We start from the raw sequence: 19,248 nt of genomic DNA on the forward strand, positions 1-19,248 counted from the left end.
GTGGGGGGATTGGTCTCCCCTTAGTTGTCAGACAAAGATAAGTACCAAATTCCCCCCTTTCCTTTCCCCTTGCTAGAGGCAGCAGAGGCCTGGAGAACCCCCAGCCCTGGGAAGGTTCTCTTTGTTCCTGCAGTGGGGGGACTGGCCTGGGAGGGGGTAACAGAGAGATGACATGAGAACCAGGCACCCTGGAAGACAGGACTGTGGCTCCTGGCCGGGTGGGGCCCAGCTCGTTCCCAGTTCTGAAGGGAAGCTGGTCCCCTGAAAGCCACATGGGCCCCCTCCGCCCGCACCGCCCTGAGACCCCAGGGGTAAAAGCTGGGACATGTGTCTCAAAGTGCCGGATGGTCAGTTCACTTTCCTCGGCCTTTCGTACGTGTTGCCACTGAGGGAACAAGGATTCGCAGCAGCAGTTTTCAAACAAGTTGGCACGTTAGGAACAGCCTGGGGCTTCTCCGTGCCTGTATTCATTTCTGATGTGCCCATTTAGATGGTTTGTTTGGTGCCTTAGAGACCAGGGCGGGTGCTCCTCTCTGCACCTGCTCTGGGCTTCATGGTGCGGCCTGACACGCAGCTGCTCTGCTCCTGCAGTTTCCCTGCCCAGCCTCACTTAGCGTTGACTCGCCTTTAAGGCTTCAGTCAACTGTCTTCCTAATGGCATCGAGGTGGGGGCCATGCCGAGTGTGCCCTGATTAGAGAAGGGCGTGTCTAGGAGTCTACAGGGACCCAGACTGACAGGGGCTGTGTCCTTTCTGGGTAGAGCAAGGAGTCCAGAGAATAGGGAAGAGACTGATGGAATTTGTGGGCATGGAGAGCTGGCTGGGTTAGCTCATTTGCAGAATGGGAGGTCACGCCCGCCTTTAGGCTTATTAAAGGATTAACTGAGCACGTGTGTGAGAGTTCTAGCACCTACACACAAGGCAAGCTTGAGCCCCTCTACTGTCGCCACTAACATTCTTCTTACCATGATTCCTGCCGCCTCTGAGTTTCTGAGGCTCCGCAGCCTATGTTCCTACAACCAATCCCCTAAAGCTCAAGCAGAAGTGACCCCCTTCCCTAAACTGTCTTGCATCTCCAATTGCATCTCCCTGCTCCTGGGGGGAAGTTTTCTTCCATTTTCACACTCTTTCTATATTTCAAATTCCAACCGGCAGTTCAGTTTGTGGGATTCAGGCCACCAAAGGCGGTGGTGGGGGAGGGGCTGAGAGCCTGTGCGTGCTCCTTGACTGGCCCCCTCCCACTTGCTCTCTAAACCCATCTCTCTGGGCTGCCTCCGCTCTTCCCAGGTCCTCTGTCCCGGATGCCATAGACATTTCAGCAGGCGTAAGGGGGGATGCCAGTCCTTATGACATAACATGGAGGTCAAGAGCCTGGGTTCAAATCTGCTACTCCGTAGGTATGCGCTCTCAGGGAAATTACCTGATCTTTCTGTTTCTCCATCAGAAACTGGAAATACTTAAAACAACCTCACAATATTGTGAGGATTAACTGAGTTAATAAATGTAACTGGTTAGGGGCGTCTGGGTGGCTCAGTCGGTTAAGCATCCAACTCTTGGTTTTGGCTTGGGTCATAATCTCATCGTTTATGGGGTCGAGTCCCACATCCGGCTCTGTGCTGGCCATGCAGAGCCTGCTTGGGAGTCTCTCTCCCTCTCTCCCTGCCCTTCCCCTACTCGCACTCTCTCCCTCTCTTGTAAAATAAATAAATAAAAATTTTAAAAAGATATAACTGGTTAAAACCATGCCAGTATGCACTGTGTAAGCATTAGCTATTATTGCTATTATTACTGTGTGAGTTCATCAAAGTCTCACAGATCTTATTATATGTATCAAGTGGGTATTACTGCCATTCTCAATTTGCAATACCCATGATATATTTAGACTAAAAATGTAAGTAAAGAAAAAAATATATATATATTTGGATTGTCTGATTCTGTAAATTATGCAAAGCAGAGTGGTCCAACTTTGCAGCTACAGGAAAACAAAAAACATTTCAGGACACAATTTCTATTCGTCCTCACCCAATCCACAAATTTTTAACTAGCTGAGATGCTGGTGAACCGGAATCTCTCTAGGCAAAGAGGATCTCTGGGCCTTAGTTTGGTATTCTCTTGGGAATAGCCCCCCACCCCACCCACCAGTTTAAATGCTCAGAACCCTCCAGTTCCCTTAAACCGTGAGCCCGAGGAAAATAGGAAGGATCGACAACCATTCATTACATGCACGCTCTCCAGGTCAGAAGTTACACGTGTTTTTCCCTCTTACTTATTTTTGCCTGACTCAGAGGTTGAACCATATTTGAGCTGGTTACCAACAATTACACAGAAAAACCTAGATTTCTGCCTTCTCCTGAAAAAAAGTTCTGCCCTATAAGCCTGCCTTCCACATGATGGTAATGGGCTGGAGCCCAGTAACAGCTGCTCACTTTCAATAGGGCACGGGCTTCTCCAGTTTGCCACAGTCTTCACATTTTGTGTCATGTCTCTCATATTACAACCAACAGTAGCTGCCATTTCTGATCAGGCCTGCCGCTCCTACTGTACGTAATGGCTCTCTGTTTCGTTCACACTGTCTATAGAGACTTAGATTTGTGGTTCCTGCTAGTGTGGGGATTTCCATCAAACGTGAGTTTGCATCTTAACCGTCTTCGTGGTTCGGAATGGAAGATTCTCTTCCCCTATTGAAGGAATGTTGGGGGTGCCTGGGTGGCTCAGTCGATTGGGTGTTAGACTTCGGCTCATGTCATGATCTCACGGTTTGTGAGTNAATAAAATAAAATAAAGGAATGTTAAGCACCAGTAAGCTGGTCCAAAAACTGCTGGCCCTTTGAAGGTTTTGAAGTCAATTGTTATATATGGAATGTTCCAGGGAGAAAGGATCAGAAAGTTTGCTGCCTTTTCTCTCTATTGCCAGATAGGCTGCTCTGGCTCTGAAAAGGTGCTCAAAGCTCCAGGAAACCAGGATGAGGGTTGTGTAAGGTGGGGCAGCAGACAGATAAACCCTGACATCCCCTTCACCAGCTCCTCCCTGGACTGCAGCCCTGCCTGGCCCAGAGATCTCTGCACACCAGGCTGCTCATTGAGGTGGCCCCTTCCTCTCTGCCTACCCTCCAGCCCCTGCATTCTAGCCCAGCTCCTGCCCCCTGAATCCCAACCATTCCAGATCTCCATCTTAGGCTTGCTGGCACATTATCTGATATCTTGGACTATACCCCTAGGCCTTCTTTATGAGTTTACTCTGTTTCTGAATATTCTGGCCAAAAACTAAGTCACCAGACTGCATGTTTTCTGTGAACAAGGCATACTGCATGCTCTGACTCTAGAATGGCAGATTAAAGAATTCCCCAAGCTCGAGCCTCTACCTATCACTCAGGGCTAAGAAAACCCAGCTGACTCATAGATGGCAACCTCCTCCAGGACTCCCATTTACCATGTAAAGTTCATCCTGATTGAAAACTCTGTCCTGTGAACGTCTGTAGGCCGAGGTTCCAACAAGCCTGATCTGTTGCTACAGGAGCTCCACAACAGTCTTTAAAAATAGATCACCTCTGGGGCGTCTGGGTGGCTTAGTCGGTTAAGCGTCCGACTTTGGCTCAGGTCATGATCTCATGGTTCGAGGGTTTGAGCCCCGCATCAGGCTCTGTGCTGACTGCCAGCTCAGAGTCTGGAGCCGGCTTCAGATCTGTGTCTCTCTCTCTCTCTGACCCTCCCCTGCTCATGCTGTCTCTCTCTCTCTCTCAGAAATAAATAAAACATTAAAAAAAGAAAAAAATAGATCACCTCTGCAAGTAGAGCAGATTTCCCTAAAAGCCCAGCATGGATCCTCTGGGGATCTTTAACAGCTCTGCTTGGATGAAGATTCACTGAATTTGAAAGTAAAAGATTAGAGAAGGGCCACACAGGAGAGAAAGCATTGGATTCTGGTGAAGGTAACACAGGGGCACAGCTCCAGATGACAACATAAAGCCACCAAACTCTCCAGGGGCCTGTGTCACAGGTCGGTTCACCTGTTCACCCACCCTAAAGGCAGCTAGTTCACAGGCCCATGTCTGGGACCGGCGGGGCACAGGCAGGGTGCGCTGCCCACAGGAGGTTTGCGCGAGCTCACCGTGGTGGCCGGTCCTCCCAGAAGCGACGGCAGCGCGGGCCACCAGATGTGCAGAGACCGCTGCCTCCTCCTGCGATGGGTTTCCGCTCAGCACGATGCGATGCGCCTGTCACCGGGGAAAGAAGACACAGGATTGTTTCCATGCTTGGCTGCAGCAATAGGGGACTCACTGTTCTTGGAGCGATAAGCAGAAAGCCAAGGATCTTTCTATTAAGCTAGACAATATGATTTGTGTGGAAGCACAGTCAATTCTCCAGGAGACTTAGATTTGAAGAGCATTGTATTGTGAACAGAGAAAGCCCTGAAGACTGAGTCCAGATGGCTTGAAGCCATGGCCAGGGTGCATCACTCAGTAAATCATTTAAAAGTCTATGCTCCTCTGAGTCAGCTGAGGGGTGTGGGGAGGAGGGTTTCAAGGAGGAAGGGGGTGGGTTAAAAAGTGCCAGTGCTCTAAACAGGAAGTGGGCGAGCCCCAGCCCCCTGCCCAGGCTCAGCCCAAAGGGGGTCCTTGCTCAGGTGTGAGCAGCCTCCCCAGTACCCCATCCACCAAGGCCATCTGCCTGTGCCTTCTTCAAACTGGCCCATGGGGCTGCCTGCTCACAAAAACAGCTCCGTTCCTTAAAAATAAAGTCCAACTGAAAATTCTTTGAGAGAGAGAAAAAACAACCCTTATGATCCCATGAATATAAATAGTAACAATCCTCCATGGGGGGCCTGTGGTGGCTCAGTTGGTTAAGCGTCCAACTTCAGCTCAGGTCATGATCTCAGTTCGTGGGTTCGAGCCCTGTGTCGGGCTCTGTGCTAACAGCTAGCCCAGAGCCTGGAGCCTGTTTCGGATTCTGTGTCTCCCTCTCTCTCTCTGACCCTCCCCTGCTCATGCTCTCTCTCTCAGAAATAAATAAAAACATTTATAAGTAAATAAATAAAATAAATAAAAACAGAGCCCGACGCGGGGCTCGAACCCATGAACCGTGAGATCATGACCTGAGCTGAAGTTGGACGCTTAACCGACTGATCTACCCAGGCACCCCTAAAAAATTTTTAAAAGATAGTAACAATCCTCCTAAATAAAATACAGAACATATCTCTACAAATAAAAAGATATAAACTAAAGAATAAAAGAGAAAACAAAGTTACTACTCATCAGTCAACATTTAACGTTTTAAAAAATGCTATAGACAATAGGTTTGTATTCATTCAGTAAACAGATCCTTACCCATCACCTGCGACAGGAGAGACCAGGGCCAGTAAATGTGGGCAGTACACCAAGGAACTGAGCCTGATGTCCTACAATGCACTAACATGAGGTGGTAGGTGGTTGACAATTCATTGCCAAAAGGGTGACAGAAATACCAGAATACCACGAGTTAAAGTGAAAAACACCAGACTGTTATAGGACAGACATACTAATAACAACTAAGCTTTCTTTCTCACGTGTAGTATCAATTTTAATTTTCTTAATAATTTTTGTTACCCGCATTTTGTAGATGAGAAAGCTGAGGCTGAGGAATGGGTGACTTACCCAAGATACCTCATGGCTAACAAAAGATGGAGATGAGACTCTGACACTCTGACTCCAGACTGGCTTTTTCTTCCAGGGCAAGAATGCTGCCATTCCTCCCCACCCTGGTCCCTCTTGGCAGACATCACTTATTGATGCCGGCACCCTCCCCTAAGGCGCCAATTTGTTCAGCCTCCAGGAGCCATGACTAATCCGCGGGAGCTGGCCTAGGAGGTAAAGCCACACCATCAGAACTTTCTAGTCCAGACCAAGCAGGGAGGCAGCAAAGCCATAGAGATGTGGTCCTCTGATGACCAGCTGAATGTATTTCTGAGTTAGTAATCAGGGTGGATTCTAGACTGTCACCTCAACTGTCATATGTTAAAATCAGCTCTAGATTTCTTATGATAGGGGCTATTCCAAATCAAGATTGCTGGTAATACCTTTATGGTTGTATTCGTAAATGCTAACAATATCCTTTGTTTTTAAACTACTTTCCTTATTACAGGATATTAATAAATTGAACAAATAGTTTTGGCAATGCCCCAAGTAGTCATTATCCTCAATTTGGCCTGAAGCTCTGACTTGAAATGCTTTTCATATAATGCACACTCTGAAAAGTAAAGACAATCAGAGCCACAGGTATAGAGTCAAAGCATCATGTGCTCAAGGATTTGAAGAGAGGGAAAAAGAGAGAGGAAAATCTGCCACATCCCAATTGCAAACTGAATCATGTTTACTTTGAGTTTCCCCCTCCTGAACTGTCATTGAGGAGAGCGTCCAGAAAAGGTTTAACTCATATTGTTCCAAAGACTTTTAACTCACAGTACTTTAGATTTATTAAGATTAAAATGCAAAAAGCTTTCATATTATGTTTCCACTCAATATTACAGTTTAAGGCAACATAAAAGATATATGTCTATCAAAATGATTATTTATTTATTTACTTACTTATTTATTTTGGGGAGAGAGAAAGAGGCAGAGAGAGGAGGAGGGAGAGAATCCCAAGCAGGTTCCAAGCTGCCAGCACAGAGCCTGATGCGGGGCTCAAACTCACCAACTGTGAGATCATGACCTGAGCCAAAGTTGGACACTCAACCACTGAGCCACCCAGGTGCCTTTTTTCCTTTTTCTTTATTTAATGTCTATTTTGAGAGAGAGAGAGAGAGAGAGAGAGCAAGCATGCATGCATGGGTGGGGAGGGGCAGAGAGAGAGGTTGAGACAGAATCCTAAGCAGGCTTCATGCTGTCAATACAGAACCTGACATGAAGCTTGACTCCACGAACCATGAGATCATGACCCGAGCCGAAATCAAGAGCCAGATGCTTGATGGACTCAACCACCCAGACACCCCTATAAAAATTATTTTCAAATGAATAATGACATGTTCTGAAAGTTCTGTAGGTTGCCTTTTGCCTTTGGAGACAGGAAGCAAAATTTTCCAAGAGCAAAAGTGCTCACAATATCAAGAAAGTGGATCCTGAGAGATTAAGGGGATCTGAATTTCACAAAATCTTCATAACCTCAACATTTTTCTGTGTGAGATACTAACATGAGCAAACATTTATTATTCATTATGCACTTCGGAAACTCAATCCCTGATCTAATTTATATTTGATGTTCATGAAACTTCTAAAACCATATGCTGGTTTAACATTGGGGTGAGGGGAGGGAAAGGAAACCGTGAGGTTAAGAATGTGCAGGATTAGCATCTCATTAATTCAGTAAAATTAAATTCAGTTTAATTTAATTCAGTTATATTCAATTTACCTTAAGTTTTAATGCTTTCTACATGCTACATTGTGTCCCTCGTCACACGCAGGGCCTTATTTGGTCCTGCCTTGATCACCTCCCAGCAATTTTCAGCCCTTAATCCACTCTCCCCATTCTTGCTATCCAGGCGCCACCTCTTGCTATCCCTTCCCTTCTTCGCCAGCTTGGAGTTCACCATCCATCACTTTTGATACCAACATTATTTGAAACGGTGAAAAAGGGGGAATCATCTAAATAACCATGAGAAGAGGAATGAATGTATTGTGGTTTATTCACACAATGACTTAACTCTACCTAGTACCTTAACACAGTAACATTTCAGAAACATACCAGTGAGTGGAAAAGTAACTTACATGAGGATGCAAACATCATGGTACCAATGAGTTTCAAGTCTCTCTTTTGAAGCAAAAAAAAAAAAAAAAAAAAAAAAAAAAAAAAAGCTTTTGTTCCAAACAGATTCTTTTGCATTCTCTAAAATACAGAGCAGGTAAGAGTGGAGCTGCTCTTACTGAAGCAGGTGGGGAGGGCCTAGAAGCTCACGCAGCCACGCCTACCCAGCTGCCCCCCAAAAGACCCTCCATGGAACACGAGGGTTCAGGGTGACGCAAATTGAGAACCACAGCTCTGCACGCTATAGGAGGCCGCCGTAGGGAGGAGGAATGAAGGCAGTTGAAAAGCTAGTGATTAGATTACCCGATTTTCCAAATTAAACCACTGTTCACAATTCTGGCACAACACTTTGCTTGCTAAGAGAATATAAATACCCCCGTTATATACATCTGAGAGCATTTAAGGACTAGTTGTTAGTGTTAACAGAATTATAGGAGCCGTGCTTGCCTCTCCTGGCTCTATGCAGGAGACCCAGTAATGGGCCCTACTGCGGATCTTTGTTTGACTGCGTTCACTCCTTGTTATTTATTAATCTCCCAGGGAGAAATCAGATTTCTCCTCCTGTTCTTTGTTGTTTTCAGCATCTTACAGTTATACGTTTATCAGTTGTCATCTTGGAGCTGAGAGGGAGGGTTTAAGATTCCTAAATCTCTGGAGCCGGTAACATGTGGTACTGGGTTGAAAACAAAACCAAAAATACAGCCTTTAATATCTCATATTGAGCAAGGTCATTAACTGAAAAACCTCGATCATAAGACCAACCACCTCAAGCCCTGCCAAGGTGCAGAGCAGAATGTTGCGTTCAGGCCGTCCTGCGCGTTTCTGGGGGGGACCACCGATTCCACAGTGCCAATCCAGCTGTCAGTAGTTGCAGCCAGAGCCATAGCTGGCAGATTCTTATCGGACCGAGCCTGTCCCCTTGGATTTGTGAAATGTGTAATAGTTCTTGAAGAGAAAACTTGATGACTAGTAAGAAGGATGTTTCTATTTACGCAGGCAGACCCCACCACGTGGACACTCAAGATATGCAGAGCTCTCACTGACTCTTGGCAGGAGAGAGGGATAGATTTTTTTTTTTTTTTTAATTTCCCATTTGGCAATAACTAGGAGGGGGTGGTCACTGACTCAGAGAGAAATCTCTTCTCCCGGAGTAAAGTGGAGAGTCCACAAATAGCTCAAGGTGCATTTGTAGACCTAAACTGACTCTATTTGCCCTGGAAACAAAAACATTTGTGCGGAAGGCAACATAGCTTGGTAGCCGCCAGGATCGCTTTGTACAGCTGAGGCCCTGGCACTAGGAGGGACATGGGGAGGACGGGAACTAACCTTGACTAAGCACCTACTTTGGGGGTGGCGCTACGCGGACTACATGCACCAGCTCGCTTAACCTCAGAATCACCGGTGAGGGTGGTGTTAACACCCCAATTTATAGATGGGGAAATGAAGCCTTCAGGAGATGAAGCAACTAACTGAAGGTTGGGCTCAGTGGCAGGACAGGGGTTCAAACTAAGGTCTGTGATTCCAAATTGCATCCTGCTCTAGTCTGACATCTGTTTTTTTCAGAAAGTAGAAGTTGCGGAAAGAGGATCTTCTAATCAATGTAATGAAGCATTACTTAAGAGTCAGAGAAATAGTTGCTAAGTAGTAGATTCAGCCCAGAGGTTGAATGGGCTGGCTAGGGGGAGGGTGAGCTGCCCATATGTGGGTCTTGAAGCAGCTCCTGAGAACGAACTGTACAGGGCCACCAGAGTGGGGAGTCGGGCGGTGGATGGTGGATGGAGCAGATGTTCAGGTGTCTTCCATCAAGTGTCTGTGTTGTTCTGCTTTGGTTCAAGTTAGTGCTTTAATTCAACAGAAGCTCAAGTCCCCTGGTCATTGTGAGGTGTGGGTTTGCTGTGTTTCTTTTATAACTGACCAGCTGTGCGGCTATATAGCTTTCCCTCTTGGCTTTGCCACAGCAGGCCATGCAACCTTTGGCTTTGGGCTGATGCCCTTGAACAAGACAGGGTCATGTTGCAGCCAAGGTTGCCGCTTCCTTTCTTCTCCAACCTCTGGCCAGGAAGGAAGCCTCTCATGGCCACCCACACAACAGGGGCCTGGGGCAGCTGGAGAGCCTTGGCTAAGAGAAAGATATTGCTGGGGCTCCTGGGGGGGTTGGGGGTGGGGCGTAGATGGTAGGGAAGTCCCTGGGTGCCGAGGGCATTCCAAAACTGAGTTCTGAGGGCCCCAGGCTAAGCCAGTTTCTTTTAATAGTCAAAGAGAGTCCTCAGTGGCAGCTTTCCAGTCGTCAGTTTTAGCTCCTCCGAAGGGCTGGGGAGAAAAGGCACTACCCTCTGTAAGGGTCAGCACCAAAATAGATATGTTGGGAACTTCGATTTTCATCCTCTCTTGGTTAGAAGCCTATGTTTTCTTAACTGGGTTTTTAGATTGTAAGAGTAATATCAGTATATAATTTTGAAAAACCCTAAGTGGTAAGTTAAAACGCCCTCTCCCTTCTGTCTATAAGCCTCACTCTCTTCTTCCAGTCCCCAGTCTGACTCCTTATAGTCATCACTATCAAGTGCCCTGTGTAGCTCAGAGATACTGATATGCTTATACAAACATACACACATAGAGGCTCTCTCTCTCTTTTTTTTTTTGTTGGCTCCAATCCCAGTGTGGAGCCCAATGTGGGGCTTGAACTCACAACTCTTGAGTTGAGATCAGGAGTCTTAACCTACTGAGCCATGCAGGTGCCCCTATGGATGCATGTTCTTAAACACACCCATGCACAGACATGCAGGTGCGATCATTACCTGACGCTGCTCTGCTCCCCTCCCCCAGCCAAGCCTCATCTGCCACCACCCCTCTGGGCTCTGCCAAGATGGCCCTTCTCTCCTCTCCTCAATTTTCAGGGTGTCTCATTATCAGTCCTCAGGCTGCTCGGTTGGGAGCTCTCCCAGCACCTGGCCCCTCTCCCTGTGTGCACGTCATGGTTGCCACGTTACATTCATCTGTGGGACTATTCAGCTAAGGTCTCTGTCTCTCTCTAAGCTGCTCCTCAAGGGCAGGGCCCTCCATCACAGTCGCAGTGCCAACCACGATGCCTGGCACACTGTAGGGTCCAATCGGTTGTTGACTGAATAAACTTTCTGGTCTACATCTGCTATTTAAAAAATAATAATAACGCACTTTGGGCATCTTTCATGTCAGAACATGCACATCCATCTCATTCTTTCTGTGGTTCTGTGGTGTTCGATCACGTGGAGACACCACAACCTCCTCATGGGTCTCCTACTGATGGATTTTAAGAGTATTTCTAATTTCTGAGGGCTTGCTATTACCTTATAAAATTGGAGGGAGAATATCAACTGGGTTTCCCCCCAAGTGGTGCCCCAATCCCCACTCCTTCCAGAAGGGTATAAGGATGCCTGCTTTCTAGGACCTTTGCCATCGTGGGGTATCATCAAACCTTTTTATTTTGCCCACAGCTAGGTGAAAACTGGCATATCTTGAGTGAAAGTGCATTTCTTTACTAACAAAGGATGTGGAAGATCATTTTTGTATGGCTATTGGCCATCTATATTTCCTCTCCTGTAAACCAACCAGTCCTGTCTTTTGCCCTTATTTCTATTGAATTGTCTTTTTCACCTACATTTTATAAGAACTCTTTCTATAGCTCTTCTCTTTGATATTTATTTTTTGACTGTGATATTTTGTCACGAAGTTGTTTTTTTATGCTGTCAAATTCATCAATTTCTGTTTCTCTTTTTCCTTTCTTGTCTTCCCGTCTCTCAGTCTAGACCCACATGCACATGTGCAGAGGAAAGATGTTACAAATATCAACACGACCTACTTCTGGGAGGGGAGGCCTGGGTGACTTGACCCTCATTTCTTCGTATTTTTCTACATGGCTTGATTTTTTTAAATATAAAGAGTATTTTATTTTATTGGTGTGTGTGAGCGAAAGAGCATGAGTTGGGGAGAGGGCAGAGGGAGAGAGAGAGAATCTCAAGCAGGTTCTACGCTCAGTGTGGAGCCCAACTCAGGGCTCGATCTCATGGCCCTGGGATCATGACCTGAGACAATTCAAGAGTGGGATGGACGCTCGACTGGCTGAGCCATCCAGGTGATCCGCATTATTATTTTTATAAAAAATAGTCACTTAAAAGGAAACAGTACAACTCCTGAATTTATGTCATTCTGAGAAAATTTTTATGATAGATGGAATCATAATCACATTCTGCATCTTCTCTAATTTTAAACATGAAATGCTAGTATTTTCAGAGATTTTCAAAATTACAAATAGTGCATTACTAAGCAAATACACAGCAATTAACCAGAACTGATCGGGGGTGCTGCCATTTGCTGGGTCGTCTGAGCCCAGCCGGAGCCCTGTGCGAGCCCCTTGGAGCCATCACCTCAGCCTGGCCAAGGCTGATGACTTGCCCAGAGGAACCCGAAGTCTGGTTTTCTGACTTCAACATTTTCAGTAGAGTGGCTGATAAATTAGTTCCTTATACTTTGTAAATCGAGCTTCCCCCCCTCCCCCACCCAAATTTGGGGACTACTGACTGAGCGGCAGAGCTGCCTTGAAATCTGAAAAGAAAGATAGGCAATTCAACTGTCAGAGATGTAAAAAAAGAACTGAAGCCAGTGCGGTGCTAATTTATGCCCCTTGAAAACACACACCCACAATCATTCTCACTGAAATGAAATCCTGCCATCTTTTCTTTTGGGTAGGAAAACAAGGGTCTATTGCCAAGATCTGCCATGAGCAGTTTCAGAAATGATCACGCCAGCTCGGTTTCTCACAGACCCCTGAGGCAGCGGCCCAGGACAGCTCGTTGGGACCGCTGCCTTCCCTGCATGCTGGCTCTGTGGGCCTTGTTAATTTTCTCCACTCTAATGGGTTAGTTCCTAAAATACTTTGGAACTTGTCGACACTCTACAGAAAAGAAAAGGTCTTTTCTTTCTGGGCGTTTCTCTCACTCCAAAGGAATGAACAGTGAAAAACTAGGGGGAAAATAAGAAAACCCCTTTTCTTTGTGCACGTAATAAATGGCTTTTAGGCAAGGGCTCCTCTGGTGAGCTGTAGCCTCGCTGTACCTTTCTGTATCTAGGTAAAGCTCTTAAAGAAATGAGGAGCCTTGATAAATGTTTGATAATTACCGTTAATACATAAAAGTAGCTTACACTGGCACCATGCCTAATGGTTCACAAAGCACTTTCCATTTTGAACCTTGGAGCAGTTCTGTGAAGTGGAGAGGGTCTTTTGTGGGATAGGGGTTTTTTTTCTTGCCTTTTTTTTTTTTTTTGAGAGGTTAACTGACTTGTATAACCAAACAGCTGGCAAACAGAAGAATCGGGACTCCCACTCAGATTTTCTGACTTCACATCCAGGGCTGTTTCAACTTCACAAAGCTATCTCTTTAGTAAGAACTGGTAAGTATTTATTTAAACACTCTCTAATCTTTATTAACCTCAAGAATAAACAACAATAAAAGTCACCTATTAAACTTTACGAGTATTATAAAAATGAATGGCATACTCTATAACTCCAATACAGAGCAATCCTTCTAATTTAGGTTCAGAATCCAAATGTAATGAAAGGAAAGGTTGAAAACACTAAAGCATTAAGAAAGCTTTTGCATGGCCAAAAAGCATCATGAATCCACAAAACCATATTAGAGCTAAAAAATGAGTTCAGCAGGGTCAGGCAAAATCAACATCCCATTTGTATTTCTACACACTAGCAATGAACAGTAGGGAAAGGAAATCTAGAAAACACTTCCATTTCTAAGAGCATCAAAATGAACAAAATACTTGGGAATAAAACTCCCAAAAGAAGTATAAATCATATACTGCAAAATATGGTTGAAAGACACTAGGAAAGAACTAAGTAAATAAAGATATCCTATGTTCATGTATTGAAAGCCTTAATATTGTGACGATGACAACACTTCCCACTTGAAATACAGATTCCGTGCTCTCTCTATCAAAATACCACCTGTTCCCCCCCCGGAATTGATAAACTTATCCTAAGGAAGGATAGAAGAGTCAAAACAATCTTGGAAAAAAGTAACAAGGTTGAAGATGTCACACTTACAGATTTCAAAACTTACCATAAAACCTGTAAGAAAGCCAGAATAGTCAAAACAATCTTGGAAAAAAGTAACAAGGTTGAAGATGTCACACTTATGGATTTCAAAACTTACCATAAAACTTGTACTTGAATGTGCATAGTAGCATTATTCACAGTATCCACAAACTTACTATAAAACAACAGAAATTGGGAGTGTGGTGCTAGCATAATGATACACATAGAGGTCCATGGAATAGAAAAACAAAATCCTGAAGTAAACTTTTACATTTATGATCAATTGCATTTGGCACTGGTACCAGGATAATTCGATGGTGAAAAGATAGCCCTTTTAATAAATAGTCCTAGGACAAGTGGATATTCACATGGAAAAGAATGAAGACAGAGCCCTACTTTACATCCTATGAAAAATTACCCCAAAATGGATCAAAGACCTAAATGTTAAAAACTAAAACTATAAAACTCTTAAAAGGAAACAGATACAAGCCTTCATGAACTTGGACTAGGCAACGGTTTCTTAGATGTGAGGCCAAAAGCACAAGCAACAAAAGAACGAAAGGAGAAATCGGCCTTCACTGAAACTAAAAACCTTTGTGCTTCAGAGGATGCGATCAAGAAAGTGACAAGACAACACACAGAATAGGAGAGAATATTGACACATCATGTAGTTGGTATCTAGTATCTTGTATGAAGGATTCCTGTAAGTCAACAATAAAAAGACTAATAACTCTATAAAAAACAGGCAAAAGATTTGAATAGACATTTTTCCAAAGAAGAGGTACAAATAGCCACATACCTATAAGCAGATGCAGAATATCATGATTCATCAGAGAAATTCAAATCAAAGGCACAGTGAGATCCCACTCCACCTTCACCAGGATGGGTGAAATAAAAAGGACAGATAATAATGAGTGTTGGTGAGGATGTGAAGAAAACAGAACCCTCATGCATTGCTAGCGGGAATATCAGAGGCTGAGGCTGCTTTGCAAAACAGCCTGGTGGTTCCTCAAAAAGTTAAATATTGGGTACCATAGAGCCCAGCAATTCCACTCCTAGTCTTATTGCCAAGAGGCTGAAAACATATATTCATATGAAAACTTGTACATGAATGTTCACAGAAGCATTATTCGTCACCTCCACAGAGTGGAAACAACCCAAACATCCATCAGCTGATGAAGAGATAAACACATGTGGTCTATCTGTATAACAAAATACTATCCAGCTATTCAAAGGGAATGAAATACTCATATCTGCTAAGCATGGATAAACTTTGAAAGCAATATGCTAGATTAAAGAATCAGACACGAAAGGCCACATAGTATAGGATTCTCTTTATAGGAAATGTCTATAACAGCCAAATCCATAGAGATACAATGGAGATTGGTGGTTGCCAGGGGAAAAGAAATAAGGAGAGTAACTCCTAATGAGTGCAGGTTTCTTTTGAGGTGATCAAAATATTCTGCTGGGGCGCCTGGGTGGTGCAGTTGGTTAAGCGTCTAACTCTTGATCTCAGCTCATGTCATGATCACGTGGTTTGTGAGTTCAAGCCCCGCATTGGACTCTGCGCTAATGGTGTGGAGCCTGCTGGGGTTCTCTCTCTCCTTCTCTCTGCCCTTCCCTCACTTGTGCTCTCTCTCCTTCTCTCTCTCAAAAAAATAAATAAACTTAAAAAAATGTGCTGTAATTAGTGGTAATGCTTGCACAACTCTGTGAATACAATAAAACCATTAAATTATGCACTTTAAAAGGGCAACTTTTACAGTACATAACTTATCTCAATAAAAACACTATGAACAAAATAAAACACGAATGACAAACTAGGTGAAAAGGCTTATAACATACATCATAGATTAAAGGGCAATGCATGTAATATGTAAAGACTTTTAACAGTAAAGGGAAACTGCATAAAATAAACTAGAAGAAAAATCCTATTAAAAAGTAGACAAATGATATGAAAAGAAAATTCACCAAAAATATATTAAGAAGATCCACTGAACATATGAAAAGATACTTAATTCCATTTTGCAGATTAAACCTATACTGAGATGTCCTTTCTCACCTATTTGACAGGAAGGAATTCAAAAGCTTGACGCAACGCTGCTTTGGAAGAGGCTGTCGGGAAACAAGCACACTGAGACGCTGCTGGCGGGTCTATAAATGGTAGAAGTCCAATGAAAGGCAATATCCTGCAAAACTATCAACACATGCTCCCTCTGCCTGAGCAGTCCCGCTTCTAGGAATTTACCCTGAAGATATGACTCCAACAGTATAAGGACATATGTGCATAAGATTATTCATAACAACACTATTTGTAATTACAAAATATTGGAACCAATCTAAATGCCCAAACAGAAAACTATTTGAGCAAAACACACTATGTGCTTACAATGGAATATTATACCTCTGTACAAATGAATGAACTGCTATAAAGTGATTTCCAGGATACACTGTTAAGAGAAAAAAGCAAACATACACACAACAAGTAAATAACTTGGTGGGCTGAGGGAGGGACGTTCTTAATAGAAGGTCAACTGATTAAATGTGGATGGAATGGTAGAATGGGAAGTCATGAATTTGCTACCATCACAGTATAGACTGGTTTGGGAAAGATTCATCGATGCTAAATGTAGAGAAAATTTGAAAAGGAGTGGGATATCTACATGGTCTTAAAAATGTCTCTCTATAGAATGCTTATTGGCTGCAAGGGGAAAAAGTAGTTATGATACAGGGAAGGATCACCGTGATTGGGTGATGAATTTAATATCACTAATGAAGGGCCGGTGGACATCATGTGCCTCCAGATGCAATACCCTAAGAAATACAATATCTTTTTGTAGTATTCTAGCGGGGCATGCACTGTCAAATCTAGTCATGAGAAAACATCAGACAAACCCAAACTAAGGTACAAATGACTGGCCTATAGTCTTCAAACATTTCAGTGTCAAAGCAGACAAAGACAAGCTGAGAAACCGTTCTAGATTAAAGACCAGAGGCGTAACAACTAAACGAATACAAAGACATAAAGGACAGTTTTGGGACAACAAATAGAATATGGCCTGTACCAACATGACCATTCCTGAGTTCAATAACTGTATTACGATTACATAAAAGAATATCCTTGTTAAGTATTCAGAGATAAAAGGACACGGTAATTTCAAATACTTTCAGATGATTACAGAATGTAAATAGTTAGCACTCTGTGCATATATGTGCGTGTCTGTGCGTGTACGTCTATATAAATAGATAGGGAGAATGAATGTGGCGAAGTACTTTAAAATGGTGAATCTGGGCCCTATAGAGGCATTATGTAACCCATTTTCCATTCACATGGTACTAAGGCTTCCTAGGAGTGATAAAAACCTAAAACCTACCAGAAGGTAGCATTTACATTTGAATCCCTTTGATGATCCCTGCCTTTAGAAATTCCAATTTCTTTCTCTAAGCCAGTGTTTCCAGACTATGGCCCAGGGAACACTAGTGTCTCACAGACTTATTTGACCCTCCTTTCCATTCACAATCCACCTTAGTATTTTTAACGCACTGTATGTAAAAGGATGTGTTAGAGACATCTGTTTAATTTTAACTTAATAGTTCTCAAGTTTATTTAACCATGGACTTCTTTTCTAGGAAGACCTATGAATCCTCATGAGGTGCTAGTACCCTATGGAATACAGTTCGGGAAATGCTTTTCTAAACCAAACTCTTTGGCACAAACACTGTTAGGTCTTAGAAGCCACCGATCTTTCATTCCAGTGAATTTTGTTACCGGTAATGGCCCACACAGTAGGACTCTGAGCATATTATTACTTGATGTCTGAACTTTAGTAGCTGGTACAGCAAAGACTGCACTGAGATTTTAAGGGCAGATCTGGATATAATCAGGAAACATTTAGGAAAACTGAATTAAGAAAAGCATTATGAATTAAATTTGAGCCTCTATTCTACAATGTGGGAGTAAAATAGTGTAAAAGAGTTGGCAAGGTGGCTGTGAAACTGGTTCAATGAAGAACAAAGCAAAACCCACTTCTCGTGGCGAAGTAAATCAAAATAACCTCCAAATGTCAATCTGAATCAAGAGCTATAAAATATCACATCTTTCCTCCTAGTGATTTAACTTCTGGAAATTTATAGCAGCAAATAATCAAAGAGAAAAGCATTTTGTAGAAGAATATTCAGAATAGGGATGCCTGGGTGGCTCAGTCAGTTAAGCATCCAACTCTGATTCTGGCTCAGGTCATGATCTCATGGTTCACAGATGCCAGCCGTGAGTTGGCTCTGCACTAACAGTGTGGAGCCTGGTTGGGATTCTCTCTCTCTCCCTCTCCCCTGCCACTCCCTTGCTCAAGCTCTCTCTCTCTCTCAAAATAAATAAATTAACTTTAACAACAACAAAAAGAATATTCAGGATTATTGATACCAACAAAATATGGTGTGCCCAGTGAGTGTTCCTGCCCTTAGGAATGGCAAATGGTCCCACCAGCAATATAGTGACCTTACCTAGAAACTGGCATAACACCAGACTCCTCCACCTCCTTCACTGCCCCCACCCCATGCCGCTGTTTCTACTTTGCAAGCATCTCTCAAGTCTGTCCACTTGTTCTTTACTCCCATGACACCACCTGAGTCCAGGTGTCTTCATCCCCTACATCTCCTGAGTGACCTCCCTGCTTATCTCTCCCATCCAGTCCGTTCTGCAGACCGCAGAGTGACCCTTCTAGACCGATAATCTCATGATGTCAATCTATCTGCTTGAAAACACTGAACTTCCCTTAGGGTGAAGCTCAAATTCCTTAGCATGACTTTCAATGCCTTACTTGAGATACTCAACGACTGTCTTAGCCATTCCCACTGCCCAGGCTGAGGGGGTTTATTGCAGTTCCCTGAACGTCGAGCTGCGTTGCACCTTCAGACCTAAGCACACCCTCCTCCCTCTGCCTGTACCGGCCTTCCTCACCTCTCAATAGTTTGGGAAACAGGGACCTATGTTTAACCCCTTCACTGCCTCACATCTCCCTCACCATACAACCTGATTTCTGCCTCATCGTTGCCCCAATGTTTCCCCTGACAAAATCATCAGAGAAAGAAAAAGACAACAAAGGAAAGGAAAGCAAAGAGAGAAATGTTAAAAATCCTGTGTAGCACTATATATGGGGCACACTATGCTAAGCACCCTATGAATATTAACTCATTTATTCTCCCAACAGCTCTGTGTCCTTCACAGTAGCATATGGTACCAAAGGGCACAGAAGATAGTGCTTTCAGTTTTTCTCATGTTTTTCTGTCAAATTCTTTGCTTTCTTTGCCAGGTTATCTTTCTTGACTTGACCAATGAACACTGAAGTTACTTAAGGCTCTGTCATGTCCTTGTCTCTTCTCACTCGATAACCTCCCCCC

The 19,248-nt window shown here is 43.7% G+C and overlaps 1 protein-coding gene across 8 annotated transcripts in view; it reads right to left on the reverse strand.

Annotated features, from left to right (window-relative positions):
- TTC23 (tetratricopeptide repeat domain 23) overlaps positions 1-19,248 on the reverse strand; it is a 98,234-nt gene that overhangs the window by 30,319 nt on the left and 48,667 nt on the right. For all 8 annotated transcript variants that reach the window (XM_077762371.1, XM_077762373.1, XM_077762372.1 and 5 more), the window contains one exon: positions 4,108-4,213. In XM_077762371.1, the coding sequence (XP_077618497.1) occupies positions 4,108-4,213 (106 nt within the window). The remainder of the gene's footprint in view (positions 1-4,107; positions 4,214-19,248) is intronic.

Source organism: Crocuta crocuta, unplaced genomic scaffold (genome assembly GCF_008692635.1).
Source record: "Crocuta crocuta isolate KB4526 unplaced genomic scaffold, BGI_CrCroc_1.0 scaffold93, whole genome shotgun sequence".
In the NCBI taxonomy this organism is placed as follows: Eukaryota; Metazoa; Chordata; class Mammalia; order Carnivora; family Hyaenidae; genus Crocuta; species Crocuta crocuta.